At 38.4% G+C, this 18,314-nt stretch overlaps 1 protein-coding gene across 8 annotated transcripts in view; it reads right to left on the bottom strand.

Moving 5' to 3' along the window:
* KLHL13 (kelch like family member 13) overlaps positions 1–18,314 on the bottom strand; it is a 192,380-nt gene that overhangs the window by 19,958 nt on the left and 154,108 nt on the right. For all 8 annotated transcript variants that reach the window (XM_045805018.2, XM_045805021.2, XM_045805017.2 and 5 more), the window contains 2 exons: positions 3,210–3,342; positions 2,462–2,658 (listed from right to left, as the gene is read on the bottom strand). In XM_045805018.2, coding sequence (XP_045660974.2) covers positions 2,462–2,658; positions 3,210–3,342 — 330 coding nt within the window. The remainder of the gene's footprint in view (positions 1–2,461; positions 2,659–3,209; positions 3,343–18,314) is intronic.

Below are 18,314 nucleotides of genomic sequence, written 5' to 3'. Positions count from 1 at the left end.
AGACACCCAAGGGCTACTCTTTTGCCTGATCCACTCGACCGCTGAGAAGGAAAGAGGAAATAAATAGAATAAGGCTGAACGTTTAACTAAGAAGTGGAACGCATGAAAGAAGGATAAAGGAAAAGTTGGATTTTATATAATCCTTAGGCTAATAATCTACCAACTGTTCTTAAAAATTATCATGAACTCTGAGATGGACTATTTCCACAGTAGAATCACGGAGACATAGCCTCAGCGAACAGGATGAAAGACAGGCAAACAGAATGGTGCTGAGAAAAGACGTGTTTCCTCAGAGCTCATAAAAAGTTCTAAAACCAAGAGAGGCAGGAGTAAACTATACTACAGGTAAGCCTCTTCTCCGTTAGAAATGGGTTTTAGGATGTCTGCAGAGGACACTAGAAATGAAGAATATAATCTTTAAGACAATATTAAGTGTTCATAAAAATGAAGAAATTTCCAAACAGGTAAAACACACAGTTATAATAAATGTTCCAAACAGGTTAAAGAACCAACATTCTAATTACAGAAAAGTTGTCACTATTGCAAAATGTCTGTAATGTCATTTTTAAATAAACTTGTTTTAGAGTTTTCTAGAACAAACTTGTTTTCTAATACTGTTACTTTGACCATTGTATGCTTTTATGACTTTTCATGAATCATGCCTTATTCCATTTGGTCTTTTTCTTTCAGGTAAAGGAACAGATCACAACCAATATCTAAAGTTATAAGTACTAAATTCTGGTATTAGAGAAGAAGTCGACAATAAATTATTACTAATGATCGGTTCCAAATAAACCACCACACTGTACCTAGTTTGGCTCAGGATGACCATGTGTTGCTGAGGTCAGTGTAAAGCAATGTTAAGAGTCTAGAAATGTAAACATTAAGTGTTATTACTAAATTAATTCTTGGACTTGATACATTTAAAAAATACATGTAATTCAGTTCATTTTTTTCTTGAAATGAAGCTGTCACATGATATCAGTGGCACAAAACTAGAGGAGAGATGCTTATAGGTCCTAAGGGGAAGGACCTAGTGTGATTAAATTAAAAGGAAATGTAGTGCTCCGATTCAGTAATGACGACAAACAGTATCATGGGAAACATACAAACTTCATGCGAGCTATTTATACGACCGCAAATAGGACAATACAAAACAACGCTGTAACACCACACTGCCTTAAAACCCTGAGAACTAGCAGTTAGTTTAAAAGTTTTTGAATAATTGTGAGACAGTAGTCTGAGTGCTTTGAAATGGAAACACACCAACAAAACACATTTTCAATAGTCCAGTCAAATGAGCTGTCGGCTGACTTTGTAAGATAAGGCATAGCTTATGAATAAAGTCACTAAGGACGTGTTCTCTTGAAACTTAGGGTTTTAAAAACGGGGCTCCCAGTTTAGTAAACGCAACTTTGAAAAAGCCCAACAGCAATTATTTGTCAGTATTAAAACTGGTATGAGGGGCGCCTGGGTGGCTCAGTCGTTAAGCGTCTGCCTTCGGCTCAGGGCGTGATCCCGGATCCCTGGGATCGAGCCCCACATCAGGCTCCTCCGCTATGAGCCTGCTTCTCCCTCTCCCACTCCCCCTGCCTGTGTTCCCTCTCTCACTGGCTGTCTCTCTCTCTGTCAAATAAATAAATAAAATCTTTAAAAATAAATAAATAAAACTGGTATGAATTTAAACCCGTTATAGAAAAATGTATTATCCACTAATTTAATAAATTAGAAAATATACCAAAATTTACCACTGCCATAATTTTCAGTCACAAAAGCAAGCTCTATAAGCTCTAGAAATCTTCTTGGCAATATTTCCTTGCAACCAAAGCATTTCATTTCCCAGAGGTCAATAATTTAAGGGTCTCAAATAGGGCAGTGCCTTCGGGAACCACATGACTGCTAAGGAGTTCACTGACTGGTAGTTGTGCCCTCTCCTATCTCTTAAAAGAGGCTAACAATGATTTAGTGGGTGATGTGTTTCTATGGAATGAAGACTTATATCTTACAGGCTGTCACGTAGGTATTACTTCTCAAGACCTAGCTCCCGTATTTAAGGAAGAAAAAAAAATTCCTGAGCCTGGTTTAAAAGACTTCACAGAAGTTCAGATTATGTTTTCATGGAATCCCATTTAAGAAGCCTGCCTGCCTAAAATCATGAAAGCAAACAAAACCAGATTAAAATATATAATATCAGTAAACAGGTTAACATACATATCGTTATCAAACACGGTTACCATCTGATGCCATGGGATTTCACGGAAGGCTTTTAGGAAATGATTCTGTTCTGTAAAAAGGCACCTGTACTGTTTCCCTCTCAACCGAGTTCCAGAACACACACTAGCCGACCCCTCTCTCTAATGGCCAAAGCGTCACATGCCTACATAACAAATTTAGCAGTCTTTCCACAGGCTACAACAGAGTATATGGCAGGAAAAGATCTGAAGATTTGCAAATGGCTTACCCCAGATATGAGAAATACTTTGCAGAAGTCCAAAACCGGCAGAATCTGAAGAAAACTGGCAGCTTCCAGTGTGTCTTGAAGGTTGTCCATGTTGAGAGAGAGCTTCGCAGTATAAATGAAATCGATAATTTTCCTTAAGCCGACTTTGCTCACACCATGAAGCTTAATGCACATTAAATCTTGTTCTTTCATTCCACCTTAAAAACAAAGACATTCAATTAAATGCGGGTGGATAATTTAATTAAGGTCAAACTCCCTTCTCCCGCTAATTAGATGCAATCAAATCAGGGAAAAGTTTTATTCTATGTAAGCATTCATGTCAGAGTCAGACTTCTGCGTATTTTACGGTTAAAAGAGAGGACTTAAAAAGGAGTCTCTCTATACTAATGGAAGTCGTATATAATGCGAGTGCTTCCAAAATGTTCTCCTGTCACTTCACATCTTTTGATGGGTTAAAGATTGTCTTAGTCGGACCCAGAGTCTCTGGTAGAGCATTCGGATGTGTATCTGGAAAAGAGAAGTGGTGAAACAAAAGTGGACAGAAGTGTGAAAAAGGTACACACATTTCCCAAGTTTCAAAAGCGCCACCTACAACTACACGTACCGGGTGTATATTTCTTTTGAAATGGTTTCTTCTTGGAAAGACACAGATCAAAAGAACTGAATTTCACCTTAGAAACAAAAATATGTAAGCATGCATTTTTCCAGATTGTTTTAACGGGGTGCAGAGTTTAACAAGCCAACCTACCTGTGAACATAGCCTTGAAGTAGTCACTAGCTGAGGCCATCATGACTCTATGCACAGGGAAGGCGTCATCTGTGTCACCTGGCATCAGGGTCACATCACAAAGCAAACCTTCGAGTCGAAGCTGGTCAAAGCCCTGCACCAAGAACAAGAGTTGAGCCACTAATCAAGGTTAAATGGGTATGCAAATTTCTGCCCGCTAAAATTCTGTTTATATATTAATGTGGGTTTTAGAACATAAATCCAATAGAATGATTACTCAGAAGAAGACTGAACAACTTACTTGATGTGCGACTATATTTAATTCACAGTTGGAAAAGGTAAAAATAAGACTAATTTAGATTAAGAGCACATGTGGAAAGAGTATATGCATTCACTTATTTATGCAATTATTGGCTTTATCTTATTTTGAAAAGAAATTACCATGTATGCTTTCATTTCCCCATGTGCAGAATTAGGGTGGTAGATAACATGCTTTCTGTAATAATATATTTATAGTTCTTCTAGAGTGCGTTACGGACACACCTTGTTTTTTTAGTTTTGGGGTTTTTTTGCTTTTTAAGGATTTATTTATTTGAGAGAGCGAGCGAGCACAGGGTGGGGGGGGGCGAGGGGCAAAGGGAGAGGGAGAGAGAGAATCTTAAGTAGGCTCCACATCCAGCACAGAGCCAACATGGGGCTCCATCTCACAGCCCTGAGATCATGACCTGAGCTGAAACCAAGAGTCAGACACTCAACCAGCTGAGCCACCCAGGCGTCTCTAGTTCCTACTGTTTGTTGTTTGCTTGTTTGTTTGAGAAAGAAAGGTATAGAGGATCTGTGTTAATTGCAAGATAGGAGTTCCTTTCTACTAACTAGATTGTTCCATCTCTTTGAGAATTAGGGATTGTCTTAGATATCCTTATACTTGGTACATGGCTGCTGCTTGGCCAGTTATCTTTCAGGTTTCAAGTTTGGAATTTAATTACCTTTGGAAAAAAGAGCCCAGGTAGCTCTGACATAGGACATAATTGTCCCCAAATGCCTAAAGTTCAGTGGAGAATTAATAGGCTGGCACCCACAACTTAGAGGATGGACAGGGCTCTTGCGAGAAGAGGGAGTATTGGTTAGCTCTTCCTCTCGCTCCCATGGTGATCCCAACGTATGACAAACAGGCAGTTGTTCCTTTGGTTTATTCTTGGGAGAATGAACCATTTTAAGATAACAGGCCGGTAAAATGCACAAAAAGCAGACAATATGTAATTTAATACAGAGGCTCAAAAATGAAGATTTTAGCAAGATTCACTCTATCGTTTCAAAATGGTAATATTATTAAGAATCATGAAGATCCTCATACAAGTTACCTTCTAATATATATTGTAATGTAATAATGTAACATAACAAGAACTAACGGCAAGGAGTACTCCATCCCCTTCACATTTTAATGACCCCAAATAAAACTTTTATTTAAAGTTGTGTTTCACGGATTTAAGAAGCAAAAGGCATGACATACTGAAGAATGCAGTTTGAGAAATATTGATCTTACACATATGTATAATATAAATCTCAGTCTAAACATCTTCTCATCATAATTTTTAAATTGCTTTTTAAAGAAAATGCTGGAATCTACAGAACTGGGACTTCAAAGAGATAATGTGATCCAGCCACTTTCTCTCTGGAGAGAGATATAAATATTTTTATTCCAAAAATATTTATACATTATACATATACTTTAGAACAGGATTATGTATCATATTTTTCTTTCTCCGACAGTGACTGACATATGTTTTTGTTCACAAATATCAAATCTTTCTCAAATGCCTCTTTTCTTCTATAAACACAAACATTATATACCCCACCCTCGATATTTTCCACTTTCCATTGCTAAATGATCTCCAGCCTCTGTTATTTAGAAAACTAAAGGTAAAAAGCGAGGTCCATTTTAGGGGCAAATTCTCACGCAGAAGGCAAAAAGTAGCTCTTTGAAAATCCGTATGTGGGGTTGAAAGTGCAATAAAGCCTAAGGGGGATTACCTTTCAAGGGCAGACAAGCATTGGGAAGTTCTGAAAGTGACCGCTGGGGTGGGGACGGGATGGTCAAGAAATTGACTGAGATGGAGGGAACCATGAGATAGAAGAGTTGAGGGACCAGCCTGTTTGCATTCCTCACTGCCTGGTACACAGTTGGTGCTTAATATATGTTCAATTTATGTTCAGTTACCGCAGGAACAAATAACTCTGATTTTACCAAGAAGCCACCACTTGGTATTTTAAAACCATGGGGTCATGTTGAGCAGAACTTTCGTATTGGACCAAGCTAACGAGAAACCAGGCACTTTATTCGGGAAACTTCTCCCAATAATAAAAACCGGTTGTGCCCACAATGCTTCTTTGTATTAAACTATAATGGCTAAGATGAGAGAAGAGGAATTGAACCAGGGTTCGGGGGGGGGGGGGGGAAGGTGGACTCACGAGGGCTTGGCTTTTTTCTCCCTCAGATAAATTGCAGGTTTTAAAAAAATTAAATACATGCTCGTTACAAAAATACAAGATATAAATCGAAAACTAAAACATCATACAAAAAGTAATTACTGTTAACAGTTTAATATATATACGTCCAGTCCCCCCTTCCTTCCTCTCTTTCTTTCTTTCTTTCTTTCTTTCTTTCTTTCTTTCTTTCTTTCAAAGATTTTATTTATTTATTTGAGAGAGAGCGTGCGCACAAGCGGGGGGGCAGGGAGAGGGAGAAGCTGACTCCACACTGAGCAGGGAGCCCGACGTGGGGCTCCATCCCAGGACCCTGGGATCAGGACCTGAGCTGAAGGCAGGCGCTCAACAGACTGAGCCACCGAGGTGCCCCTCCAGGCCTCTTTCTATTCATATGCATAATGTATTGTTTGCTTGTATGTATAATACGATTTTTTAAAGTGGAATACTATATATATTATCGTGCACTTTTAAAATTCACTTGAGCACATCAAATGGACAGCACACTATACACAAATCGACTTCATTCTTGTTAGGGGATGCATAGCATTCCATCATGGCGGCATACCATTCATGATTCATCCATTCCCCTCTGGACACTTAGGTTGTCTCTCAACTTTTGCCACTACAAGCAATGCTGTAACAGACTTCCTTGTACCTATACTTACCTGTGTAAGTAGATCTGTGGGAGGTATTCCTAAGAGTGGAATTGTTGGTTTGAAGAATACATACTTTTAAAGTTTTAATAGCTACTGGCAAGTTAAAGCATATGGTTTATCTTGGGACACTGATTATACCTTGGGTACTGACAAAAAAGATATCAAAATACCAACGAAGTGAGACTAGGTATTGTATGCCACCTTGCTTTATTTTTATTCGTGAAAAACATTTCTGAATCTTCTCTAAGGTATATATAGATAATTATCCGTGGAAGACAATCACGACTCATTCTGTCAAAAGCCATGATTGTATCCAATCAGTTATTTTCTTCCACTAAACACAACAACAAAAGCCCAACAAACAAACAAACAAATGAAAACCTCAGTTCATTTGCTAGCCCTTCTATCTTTAGAATATTCCTACGAATATTCTATACTGGGAATTGAGTAATGTTACTGGCTCCACTCCTACTCCTTATTATTCCTTCTTTTTCCTTTTGAACAAAGGAATAGCTAATGCTTCCTGTATCATTATCTGTGTCCTTTCTCATTGTGTCCATATTCTATTAAAATACTGCTTGTTGAGGTATATACTCCATCCTCAAAATCCAGACAGCTCAGCTAAGACGCCAGGAGCTTTGACCCGCTTCCCAAATCTGAGCATTGTGCTTCCCTTTGCACTATCTTAAAAAAACCCTCTACCCTTCCTTAGCATACTCCGGCGTCCCCAAAGAAAGGAAGCTGAAGCTCCAAGACCACTTTTATCGCATTCTGGGTATCTTTTCTTCGAAGCTTAATTTATCTACCTTTGGCAAAGTTCTGCTTCTGTGAGGTTTTGCATTGATTTTCACTGCATATGAAGTAGTTTCCCTTTCTGTATATTTCACAACCTTTATTTTCAAAGGCATAAGTGAACAATCCCACCATCCAATTCCATATTTGCCAGTTTTATTCCTGATTATTGCTATCTTTATCCAAATAAGATCTGTCAATTCAGCTTGTTTTCATACAGATTCTAAATACCTTGTTTGTGTGCTGTTATCTGTATATCCCAGCTCTGTCTCAAGAGAAAAACACCTAAAGTTCCTTCTGCAGCATATTCCGTTGTATGAAGAAGGCATACGTTCAGAGAAAAGGAGAGGTTATTCTCCTCCACGATGCGCACCTGCCCTCTGTATAGCCACTTTTGCTTTCACTCTTATAAATCTCTTCCCCTGTTGAAGCCTAGGAAGACTCTCAAAGATACCTTGATGGGCACCTGGCGGGCTCAGCAGGTAGAGCGTGCGACTCTTGATCCCAGGGTCATGAGTTTGAGCCCCACGTTGGGTGCAGAGAATACTTAAATAAAAAAACTTTCAAAAAAAAGATACCTTGCACACTTAAAACGTGTCCTTTTATTATAAAATCGTTTTCTTCCACCAGATTTGTATTCATTCCTCTTGTCAAAATTCTATAAAGTCTGTTGTCTCTTTCCATGTGCTCCTTCACCAAACACTGATACAGCTCTGCTTTACACAAAATGGCGCGAAGTTTCCAGTGAGTCTTCCAGAGTGTCTGTAAAATGGCTCCTGTTGCTTTAAACTACACTTCTTTCTGTCCCAATCCACATCTTAGTTCGTTATTTTTCCATTTCTTCTGGGCCTTGGGTTCCATTGATGCAGAGATTATTATCTGTTCTTGGTTTCTTTCATGTTTCCCTTTCCCCCTCTTATAAAACTCTCCGCATCTATTTTTTTTTTCTTCTTCACATACTTTTGGGGGAAAAAACCCCCAAGCATTTAAAAAAAAAGTTTTTTTCTGTTCCCTATATTAAACTTACCCAATGTATCAAAACTTCAAATCCTATTAAGTAGAGGGAGGTACCTATGTAATACCCTGAAGGAATGAGCCATCTTAAATGAGTTTTATAAATTTTTAAATGGTCACATTAAAACAGAAGGGGATACGCGTCGACATTACACAACTGTAGTACAGAAACCATACGAGCCACAAATAATTACTACCAAAAGCCGGTTGGTTGTCAATAGCTTTCACATTCACTGTAATGTCATTTTGAAAAAAATCTAGATGGATAATTTTGGGTATTAAAAAGTAATCTGATAACCAAATCTTTCCATTAAATTCTGTACTGGAAGTAACTTATTAGCATATTGTATCAGTTTTGATCAGTATAATTTTGAAAAGGAAGTAGGATAAAAAGGAAATGCATCCTGAGAAGAGCAATAAAGATTATTAATGGAAAATATGTTTTACGAACAAAAATAAAAGGAACTCAAGAAAAGGTTAAGGAATGGCTTATTCCAATCTTTAAGTAAATGTAATGTATTTGATCAAAACAATATCATATGCATGTTTTTATGATACTGTTCTTCATTTAATTCAGAGGACAGAAAAGGAGCAGATGCATGTTTAAGGCAAAAGAGATATATAGACTGGATATAAAAGTTTCTATTAATATGAATTAAACTTCGCTCTTACCATACAACACCGCCTAGAGTTTAGAAACTTCTAATGGCTTCCTATCAGTGTTATATCACAATATAGAAATTTAAAGATTTTTTTGCTTTGTTTTGCTTTTTAAGAGTTTAAGTAATCTCTATATCCAACATAGGGCTCAAACCTACAACCCTGAGATCAAGAGTCGCATGCTCTACCAACTGAGCCAGCCAGGCGCCCCTGGAATTTAAAGATTGTTTTAATCTGGCCCCAGTTCAACTGTTCAACCTTATTTTTCATTATTCCCTTAAGTACTCTGACGCACTTTATCAGGTTGTTGTCTAGACTGGCTCATTGGTAAAAACCAGGCTTACCTCATTTCTAGTACCTTTATGTATGCCATTATTTTTCACATCGAATACCCTCCCTCCTTCAAAGCCTAGTTCAAATTTGACCTCCTCTGCAAAGCTATCTGTAACCAAATCTCCAAAATAATCAGCACCTTTAGTCGGAGTCTCACAATATAGCATTTAATTATATCCTATAGATTTTTGTTTTCAGTGAAAATGCAATAACTGGGACTGGATTTACCCTACTTCTTTTTTTTTTTTAAGATTTTATTTATTTATTTGACAGAGACAGAGAGAGCTAGAGAGCACAATAGTGGCAACAGCAGAGGCAGAGGGAGAAGCAGGCTCCCCACTGAACAGGGAGCCCAATGCGGGGCTCGATCCCAGGACTCTGGGATCATGACCTGAGCCGAAGGCAGATGCTTAACCAACTGAGCCACCCAGGCACCTTACTTCTTGAAACAACTTAAAACCAGACAAAATATATGAAAAAAAAGTTTAAAACTGCATGAAGGAGATGGATCTGTGAAAGATGAGAAGTTAGATGACCCCCATGATTGTTCTGGACTTTCCAAGACAGGTACAGGGAAGTAGGAACCCAGGTGAACCTTAGCATCCCCTCCTGGTGAGTGTTGAGGGCGTTCAGGCAGCTAGGTTTGTAGGGCAGAATGCAGGAGAAGAGATCTGCATAGAGAGGGGGCTACAGAGATCAAAAATAAATAACACTACGTCACATAAAATGAAATAAAATTTAAAAAGTGTCCCTCAAGTATTCAGGTGAGTACTGATAAGTGTATTTGTCTGGGGAAAGAACCACCCAGAAGGAGCACAAGAAAACACTCCAAGGCTCACCAAGGGCTGAGCATAACTCATTCAAACCACCAAAATGGAAACCTTATGATTCTAGGGCCTAGGTAGAGTACTTGTGTCAGTACTGGGACAAAGTTTGCCCTAGAATAAATGCTGTTCTGGTGCTACCCCCAAAGCTTAAAAGTTAATGAAAAGTATGTTAATAATAGCAAAAGAATTGGGGGAGGAAATCAGAATGCAAAGTATGACCAAACTGATGGTGCGTCCTCCACCCCACCCCCTATTCTTTCCCCCAATATATCCCAACCTGGAATTAAGGGACCATGTCGTCTGGAGGCAGTCATCTGGGAGCAGACAGAGAAAACTCCCAAAGCTCAGAGCAAGTGGAGAAAATCCATTTTACTTTTATCTCCCTTTGCTCTTTCGAGTCCCATTCTCCAGGCAATTCCAAGGCCGTGTTGGTGGCGACAGTGACAGTGAGGGGTGGCAAATGCCAAAAACTGAGGGAGAGGAAATTTCCTCTTTGATCAGAGGACCTGTGATCACTCCTCTGCAATAAATACCTCTCTGTATTTGGACCAGGATCTGGGCTCCGTGGCGGTCAGTGTACAGCAGAGCAGGATAAATAAAACCCAGCTTCCAGGCCAGACGAGCAAAAGGAGAGCCCTCGAGAATTAGACAGTATGGGGAGCTGGTCAAGAGGCAGGAGCATGGAAAAGAGACCCCGCAAAGTTCCACACCATGGAACACTTCCCAACAATAAAAAGAAGCAAACCACTGATACACACAACAAAGTGGATGGATCTCAGGGATATTAGACGAAGTAAAAGAAGCCAGTCTCAAAAGCTTCCAGACTGGCCGATGCCATTTATATAATACTTGGAAAAGGATAAAACTACTGTGAAGGGAACAGATCAGTAGTATTCAGGGTTTAGAGGCGGAGATGAGTGTGACTACCAAGGGGTAACAAAAGTACGTTGGGGCAACAGAAAGGTCCCATATCAACTGTGGTGGCGATTACACAAAAATAATATATTTGTTAAAACTTGTAAATGTAGGGGCGCCTGGGTGGCTCAGTCAGTTAGGTGTCTGCCTTCGGCTCGGATCACGATCCCAGGTTCCCTGTATCCAGCCCCACATCGGGGGCCTGCTCAGCGGGGAGCCTGCTTCTCCTTCTGCCCCCTGCTTGTGCTCTCTCTCAGATGAATAAGTAAAACCTCAAAAAAATAATAAAACTCATAAATGTAAAATAAAAACCAAAAAACAAACTCGTAAAGGTATAGCTCAATAAAAAATCCATTTTACTGTATGTTAATTTAAAAAATAAAGATGTGGAAAGATGGCAAAAGATTTGCCAACTTAACACTAGTTAAAAGAAAGCTGGCAGAGGGGCGCCTGGCTGGCTCAGCTGGTAGAGCATATAACTCTTTCAGGGTCGTAATTTCAAGCCCCATGTTGGGCATAAACCTTACTTAGAAAAAAAAAAGCTGGCATGACTATAATATCAGACAAAATAGGTCTCAGAACAAAGAATATTTATTATCACTCTGATAAAAGATCTCAGCTTCCTCCTTCAGAAACTAGAAATAGAAGAGTAGATTAACCTCAGGGTGCCTGGGTGGCTCAGTCAGTAAAGCATCTGACTCTTGATTTCAGCTCAGGTCATGGTCTCAGGGTTCTGAGATCGAGCCCCAGGTCAGGCTCTGCACTGGGAGTGAAGTCTGCTCAAGACTCTTTCTCTCTCTCTGCCCTTCCTCCCCCCATGGCTGCACACATGCTCTCTCTCTCTCTCTCTCTAAAATAAATAAATAAACCTTTTTAAAAAAGAAGAGCAGATTAATCCCCAAAAGCAGGAAATGAAAATAATAAAGATCAGAGAGGAGACTGATGAAATGTAACACAGAAAGAGAAAAAAGCAATAAAACCAAAAAACTGGTTCTTTGAGAAGATTTGAAAAACTCCAGCCAGACAGACTGGGGAGATAAAGAGAAAAAAAGCAAATTACCAATACCAGGATTGAGAGAGATGATAGTACTAGAGACCGCATAGCTTTTAAAAGAATAATAAGTAAATATGAACAACTGTATGCCAATAAATTTGACAACTCAGTTGCAATGGATAAATTCCTTGAAAGATACAAGCTGCTAAAGATTACTCTAGAAGAAATCAATAACCTGAATAGCTATATGTCTAACTATAAAATTAAATTTTCACTGGTGAATTCTATCAAACATTTAAGGAAGAAATAACACCAATTCTACACAAACATATCCAGAAAATGAAGAGGAGGGAACACGTCCCAACTCATTCTATAAGGCCAGCATTATCCTAATATCAAAACCAGACAAAGGTAAGAAAACTAAGAAAACTAAAGCCAAAATTTCTCGTGAGCATAGATGCAAACATTCTTAAAATTTTAGCAAATAAAATTCAATAATATATAAAAAGGATAATACATTATAACCAAGTGGGTCCTGCAATGCATGGTTGCTTTAGCGTTCAAAAATCAATCAATATAACTTACAATATTAACAAATTAAAAAGAGAAATAATGACATCACCTCAATAGGTGCAAAAAAGTATTTGACAAAATTCAACATCCATTTCGGATTAAAAACATGAAACAAAGGGCACCTGGGTGGTTCAGTCGGTTAAGTGTCTGCCTTTGGCTCAGGTCATGATCTCAGGGTCCTGGGGTTGAGCCCTGCATTGGGCCCTGTTCAGCAGGGAGTCTTGCTTCTCCCTCTCCCACTCTCCCTGCTCATGCTCTCTCTCTCTCTCTCTCTCAAATAAATAAAATCTTTTTAAAAAACCATGAAACAAAACTCTCAGCAAATAGGAACAGAAAGGAACTTCTTCAAACTTATAACTAACACCATACTTAATGGTGAAAGAATGAATGTTTTTCCTCCCTGATATCAGCAAAAAAGCAGGAATGTATACTCAACCACTTCCACTCAACACTTCTCTGGAGTTCCTACACAGTGCAATAAGGCAAGAAAATGAAATAAAAAGCATCAGATTGGAAAGAATGAAATAAATATCTTAATTTATAGGCAAAATGATTGTCTATGTAGAAAATTCTACAGACTCTACAAAAAGCCTCTAGAATAAGTTGGTTTATCAAGGTTGCAAGACAAAAGATCAAGAATCATTAACAAGCTGTATTACTATATACTAGCAACAAATAATCAGAAATCGAAATTACGTATTACAGCCTACTTAGGGTAACAATATACTAAAGTAGACTAAAAGGAAAGGTGGTAGACTCTCTTCCAACTGCTATCTTAAAGACACACTCAATTGTGGAAGTAGTAGAATAACTTATTGTACCCTATCCCGAGTACCAAAAAAGCTATTCCCAAGAAAGATTATATATTCATTTCTCTATATTCTAGCTGCCATTTAGGTAACTGAAATAAAGAAATGAAAAGTTTCATTTTGATAAAAACTTCAACAATCTATATTATTTGAGCTCTTCTTTTATACAATATAATTTATTCTAAAATCTTTATGCTTTCTTTTTTTAATTGAAGTATAGTTGACACAGGATGTTACGTTAGATTCAGGTGTGCAGTACAGTAATTTGACCAGTTTATATGCTACATTATGTTCATCACAAGGGTAGCTCCCATCTGTCATCATATGACACTACTGCAATGTCTTGACTCCATTCCCTGTGCTGTGCCTTCTATTCCTGTGACTTATTCATCCCCATAACCGAAAGCCTTTACCTCCCACCCCCCTTCACCCATTTTGCTCATCTCCCCAACCTTCCCCCTCTGGTAACCACCAGTTTGTTCTCTATTTATGGGTCTGTTTCTGCCTTTTGTTTGTTTGGGTTTTTTGTTTGTTTTTTTTTTTGTGAGTTTTTTTATATTTTACATTTAAGTGAAATCATATAGTATTTGTCTTTCTCTCTTGGACTTATTTCACTCAGGATAATATCCTCTAGGTCCATCCATGTTGTCACAAATGGCAAGAGCTCATCATTTTTTATGGCTTAGTAGTATTTCATGATATATATGATTCATATATTCATATTATATATATTTCATTATATATAATATATAATGAATTTTATTCTTAACAGAAATAGAATTATGCAGAAATATATATACATATATAATGAAAGAGTACTATATAAGTAATATATAATACATAGATATTAATATACATGTATATCTCCCACACCTTTTTTGTCCATTTATCTATTATGCCTTCCTTTCTTATATAAATACATCTTTATTTTTAAATCTTTTAAAGTAAATTCTACCCCCAACATGGGGCTCAAACTCACAACCCTGAGATCAAGAGTTGCATGCTCTACTGACTGAGCCAGCCAGGTGCCCCAACAATACATTTTTGAACTTATTTTATGATCCTAGAGTTTTAAAACTGGGTACAGTTCATCAACATGACATGATAAGCAAGCCAAATGTCCACCTTAGCATAAGCAATTCATAAAGTTAGCCTGCTGGAAGGCAAGACAAGGTCATTTTTTTTAAAGATTTTATTTATTCATTCGACAGAGAGAGAGACAGTCAGCGAGAGAGGGAACACAAGCAGGGGGAGTGGGAGAGGAAGAAGCAGGCTCCCAGTGGAAGAGCCCGATGTGGGGCTCGATCCCAGAATGCCAGGATCACGCCCTGAGCCGAAGGCAGACGCCCAACGACTGAGCCACCCAGGCGCCCCAAGACAAGGTAATTTGTATAGGCTCTTAAGATAATTCACTTCTTTAACATTGCATTATATAGATAATCTGAGACTATAAAATGATCTTTTATTGGCTTTACAACTAAAACTGGATAGAAAAAATAGTAAATAGACAAAAAATGGAGGAAAATATAGGAAGAACAGTCTGGTAGGCACTTGTCTTAACACGAGAAAATGCCAATTAGGAGCTTAGACACCCAGAGCAGGGAGGCATTTGGAAACTCTGTAGGTCTGAGTAGCAGAGCCAACAATCAGGAAGCAATTTGTTTCTACCTGGGTAACATTCTAGAATTAATACACATTGCTACCAGCTGAAACATGGTACTACAGTCATGGCCTCTTTGTTATAAAAGGGATGTGTCCAACTGGCAGTTAACATTTTTTCTGTCTGTTTTGTTTGCTTTGTTTTTTTCCAATTTTGATATGGGAAGGGAAGTAGGGCAGGCAGGCAGGAAGACTTTCTTTATAATTCTACTATTTCTATTAAGAATAAAATCTTTATGGGGCGCCTGGCTGGTTCAGTCGGGAGAGCATACAACTCCTTTTTTTTTTCAGTTTAATAGAATTTTTATTACAAAGCTGTTAAGCATAAAGTGATACATCGTTTCTGTCTTTAGTTAACACGGGCACATGTTCACTTAGTAATGTTATCTCAACTAGTTTATTATTGACATTTATTAGTGAGTGTGTAATACTGCATTAGCTGGTAGGCTCGGGTTATGAGCTAATACTTTGAGGATAGCTCATCTGTGTTTGACTTCTAGACCAATATTTATCTTGGGGTTGTGAATTCGAGCCTCATGTTGAGTGTAGAGATTACTTAAAACACAATCCTTAAAAAAAAAAAAAAAAAAAGAATAGGGGCGCCTGGGCAGCTCAGTTGTTTAAACATCCAACTCTTGATTTCAGCTCAGGTCATGATCTTTGGGTCATGAGATCGAGCCCCACATCAGGCTCTGCACTTAGCACAGAGTCGGCTTAAGATCTCTCTCTCCCGACTGTGGACTCTGGGAAACAAACTGAGGGTTTTAGAGGGGAGAGGGTGGGGGGGATGGGCTAGCCCAGTGAAGGGTATTAAGGAGGGCACGCATTGCATGGAGCACTGGGTGTTATACGCAAACAATGAATCACGGAGCACTACATCAAGAACTAATGATGTACTGTATGGTGACTAACATATCATAATAAATAAATAAATAAATCTCCCTCTGCCCCTCCCCAGCTCTCTCTCTTTAAATAACTAAAATCTTTAAAAAAAATTAAATCTTTACTATATCATTCACAACACATTATCTGTTAGCCTTTGTTATTATGTGTGAAAACTTAATATTAATTAATGAAAACTTAATATTTACAGACATTACATTTAAAAAGATAACACAGTTTAGAGCAAGATTAGAAGAAACAAATTACAAAAACAGATTACAAAAACAAATCGGCAGTCAGAAAACAGGTGTTCAAGTCCCAGTTGTTGTCACTTACTGGCTGTGTGATTTGGACAAGCCGCCTAACCTCCCTGAGCTTCAGTTTCCTAATCTATAAAATGGAGAGAATGATTCTTGCCTTTTCTATCTCACAATATTGTTTAAAGTATCAATGAGACAAGTACATATGAAAGTTATTATAACTGCCATCCAAATTCATTTATTCCACCAACAATACCAATAATAGCAGTGAAAAGCACTGAGTATTTCCTCCATGCCAGGTGATGGGCTAGGCTCTTTCTATGTATTATCTCTTTGAATGGCAATAACAAGTATTCCAATAGTAATAATAATGGGCACTTATTAAGCATTCGCCATGTACCCCAGCACCAGATCACAGGCGTACAGAAACAACAAATTAGACCCTAGATGTTGTGAATCGCACTGACAGGTCATATAAACGAGGGCTAAGAGGGAAGACTAGAAGAAGCTGCTTACTCTGCCTGCCTCCCACAAGCTCTAGCTTCAAAGGCAATTAAAGCAGCTGTCAGGGGAACAGGTCCATGGGGAGTGACTGTTCTTAGAAGTCCCACCCTGTAGGATGACCCATTGTATAACTGTTTTTAGGGCAAAAGTAGAATTCCAGTTTTATCACTTACCACTTAAGATGGGTAATTATGAATAAACAGGGGTTTACTAGAGACAAAAAGTAAAATGAGGGCATTTCAGGGCCAGGAAATGGGTGCAAAGACTTGAGTGTGGAAAAAAATATATGTTTAGAGAACAGTGAAAAGTCGGAAGTCTTCCAGGGGTTTGCCTTGACCATCTGTCCTATGAACTCTACTAAGGTTAAGCAGAAGCAAATATCATATGACTGAAATGATGAAGGACAGTGATAACAGAACAACAAGGACTATAAAACCAAAGGGGCTGGGCAAAAAGCTTGCAAATCATGTTCTCACAAGGGATTCGTATCTAGAATACATAAAGAAGCCTTATGACTAAATAAAGAGATAAGTAACCCAACTAAGTATTGGGAAAAGGATCTGAGTAGACAGTTCTTAAAAGATGATAGACAAACGGCCATAAGCACAAATGAAAAGATGGTCAACATCGTCAGCAATCAAGGAAGTACAACGCAAAACCAGGAGATACCACATCACACCTAGCAGCACAGCTACAATCAAAAAGAGATAATTAGTGTTGGCGAGAATTGGAAAATTGGAATCCTCATGCACTGTGGCTGGGAACGGAAAGTGGTACAGCCACTCTGGAAAATACCCTGGCAGTTCTTCGAAAGTTTAAACACAGAATTACTGTATGACCTAGCAATTCTACCCCTAGGTATATTTGAAAGATAAATGAAACCATGTCCACACAGACACTTCTTCCTGAAGGTTCATAGCAGCAGTATTTATAATAGCCAAAAAGGAGAAAAAAAACCTAAATGTCCAATCAACGGATGGATGAATTTTTTTTAAAGTGGTATATCCAGGGTGGGGGGATGGGCTAGCCCGGTGATGGGTATTAAGGAGGGCACGTGTTACATGGAGCACTGGGTGGTATACGCAAACAATGAATCGTGGAACACTGCATCAAAAACTAAGGATGTACGGTATGGTGACTAACATATCATAATAAAAAAAATTAAAAAAAATAAGGTGGTATATCCATACAATGGAATAGTATTCAGTCATAAAAAGGAAAGCAGCACTGATACAGGCTACAACACGGGTGAACCTTGAAAACATGACGTGAAGTAAAAGAAACCGGTCACAGAAGACTACACATTATGATTCCATTGGTAGGAAACGTTCAGAATAGGCAAATCTACAGAGACAGAGAGTAGATTAGTGGTGGTTGAGGTTTGGGGAAAGAGCTGGAAGTAGACGCGGAGTGACTGCTAATGGATACAAGGTTTCTTTCTGAGCAGATGATAATGTTCTACAATGGACTGTGGTGATATTTGCAAAACCCTGTGAGTTTGCTAAAATCTAAAACCATTGAATTGTGCACTTTATATGGGTGAATTAGATGGTATGTGAATTGTGTCTCCATAAAGCTGTTATTTTTAAGGCATGAAGGTGCCAAGGAAGGGTATGATTTAATGAATTACCATAAAATGGGGCAGTAAAAGAAAAATGTTGACAACCTGGGATAATAGGTGAAGCCAAAGGATGGAAGCTTTCCATGAGAAATAGCCATATCTATAGAAACACTAAAGGAGAGAGGAAAATTGAGATAGTC

The sequence above is a fragment of the Ursus americanus genome, chromosome X (assembly GCF_024610735.1).
Source record: "Ursus americanus isolate L20-20 chromosome X, mUrsAme1.1.p, whole genome shotgun sequence".
NCBI classification, from domain to species: domain Eukaryota; kingdom Metazoa; phylum Chordata; class Mammalia; order Carnivora; family Ursidae; genus Ursus; species Ursus americanus.
This window is presented reverse-complemented; position numbering and strand designations above follow the sequence as displayed.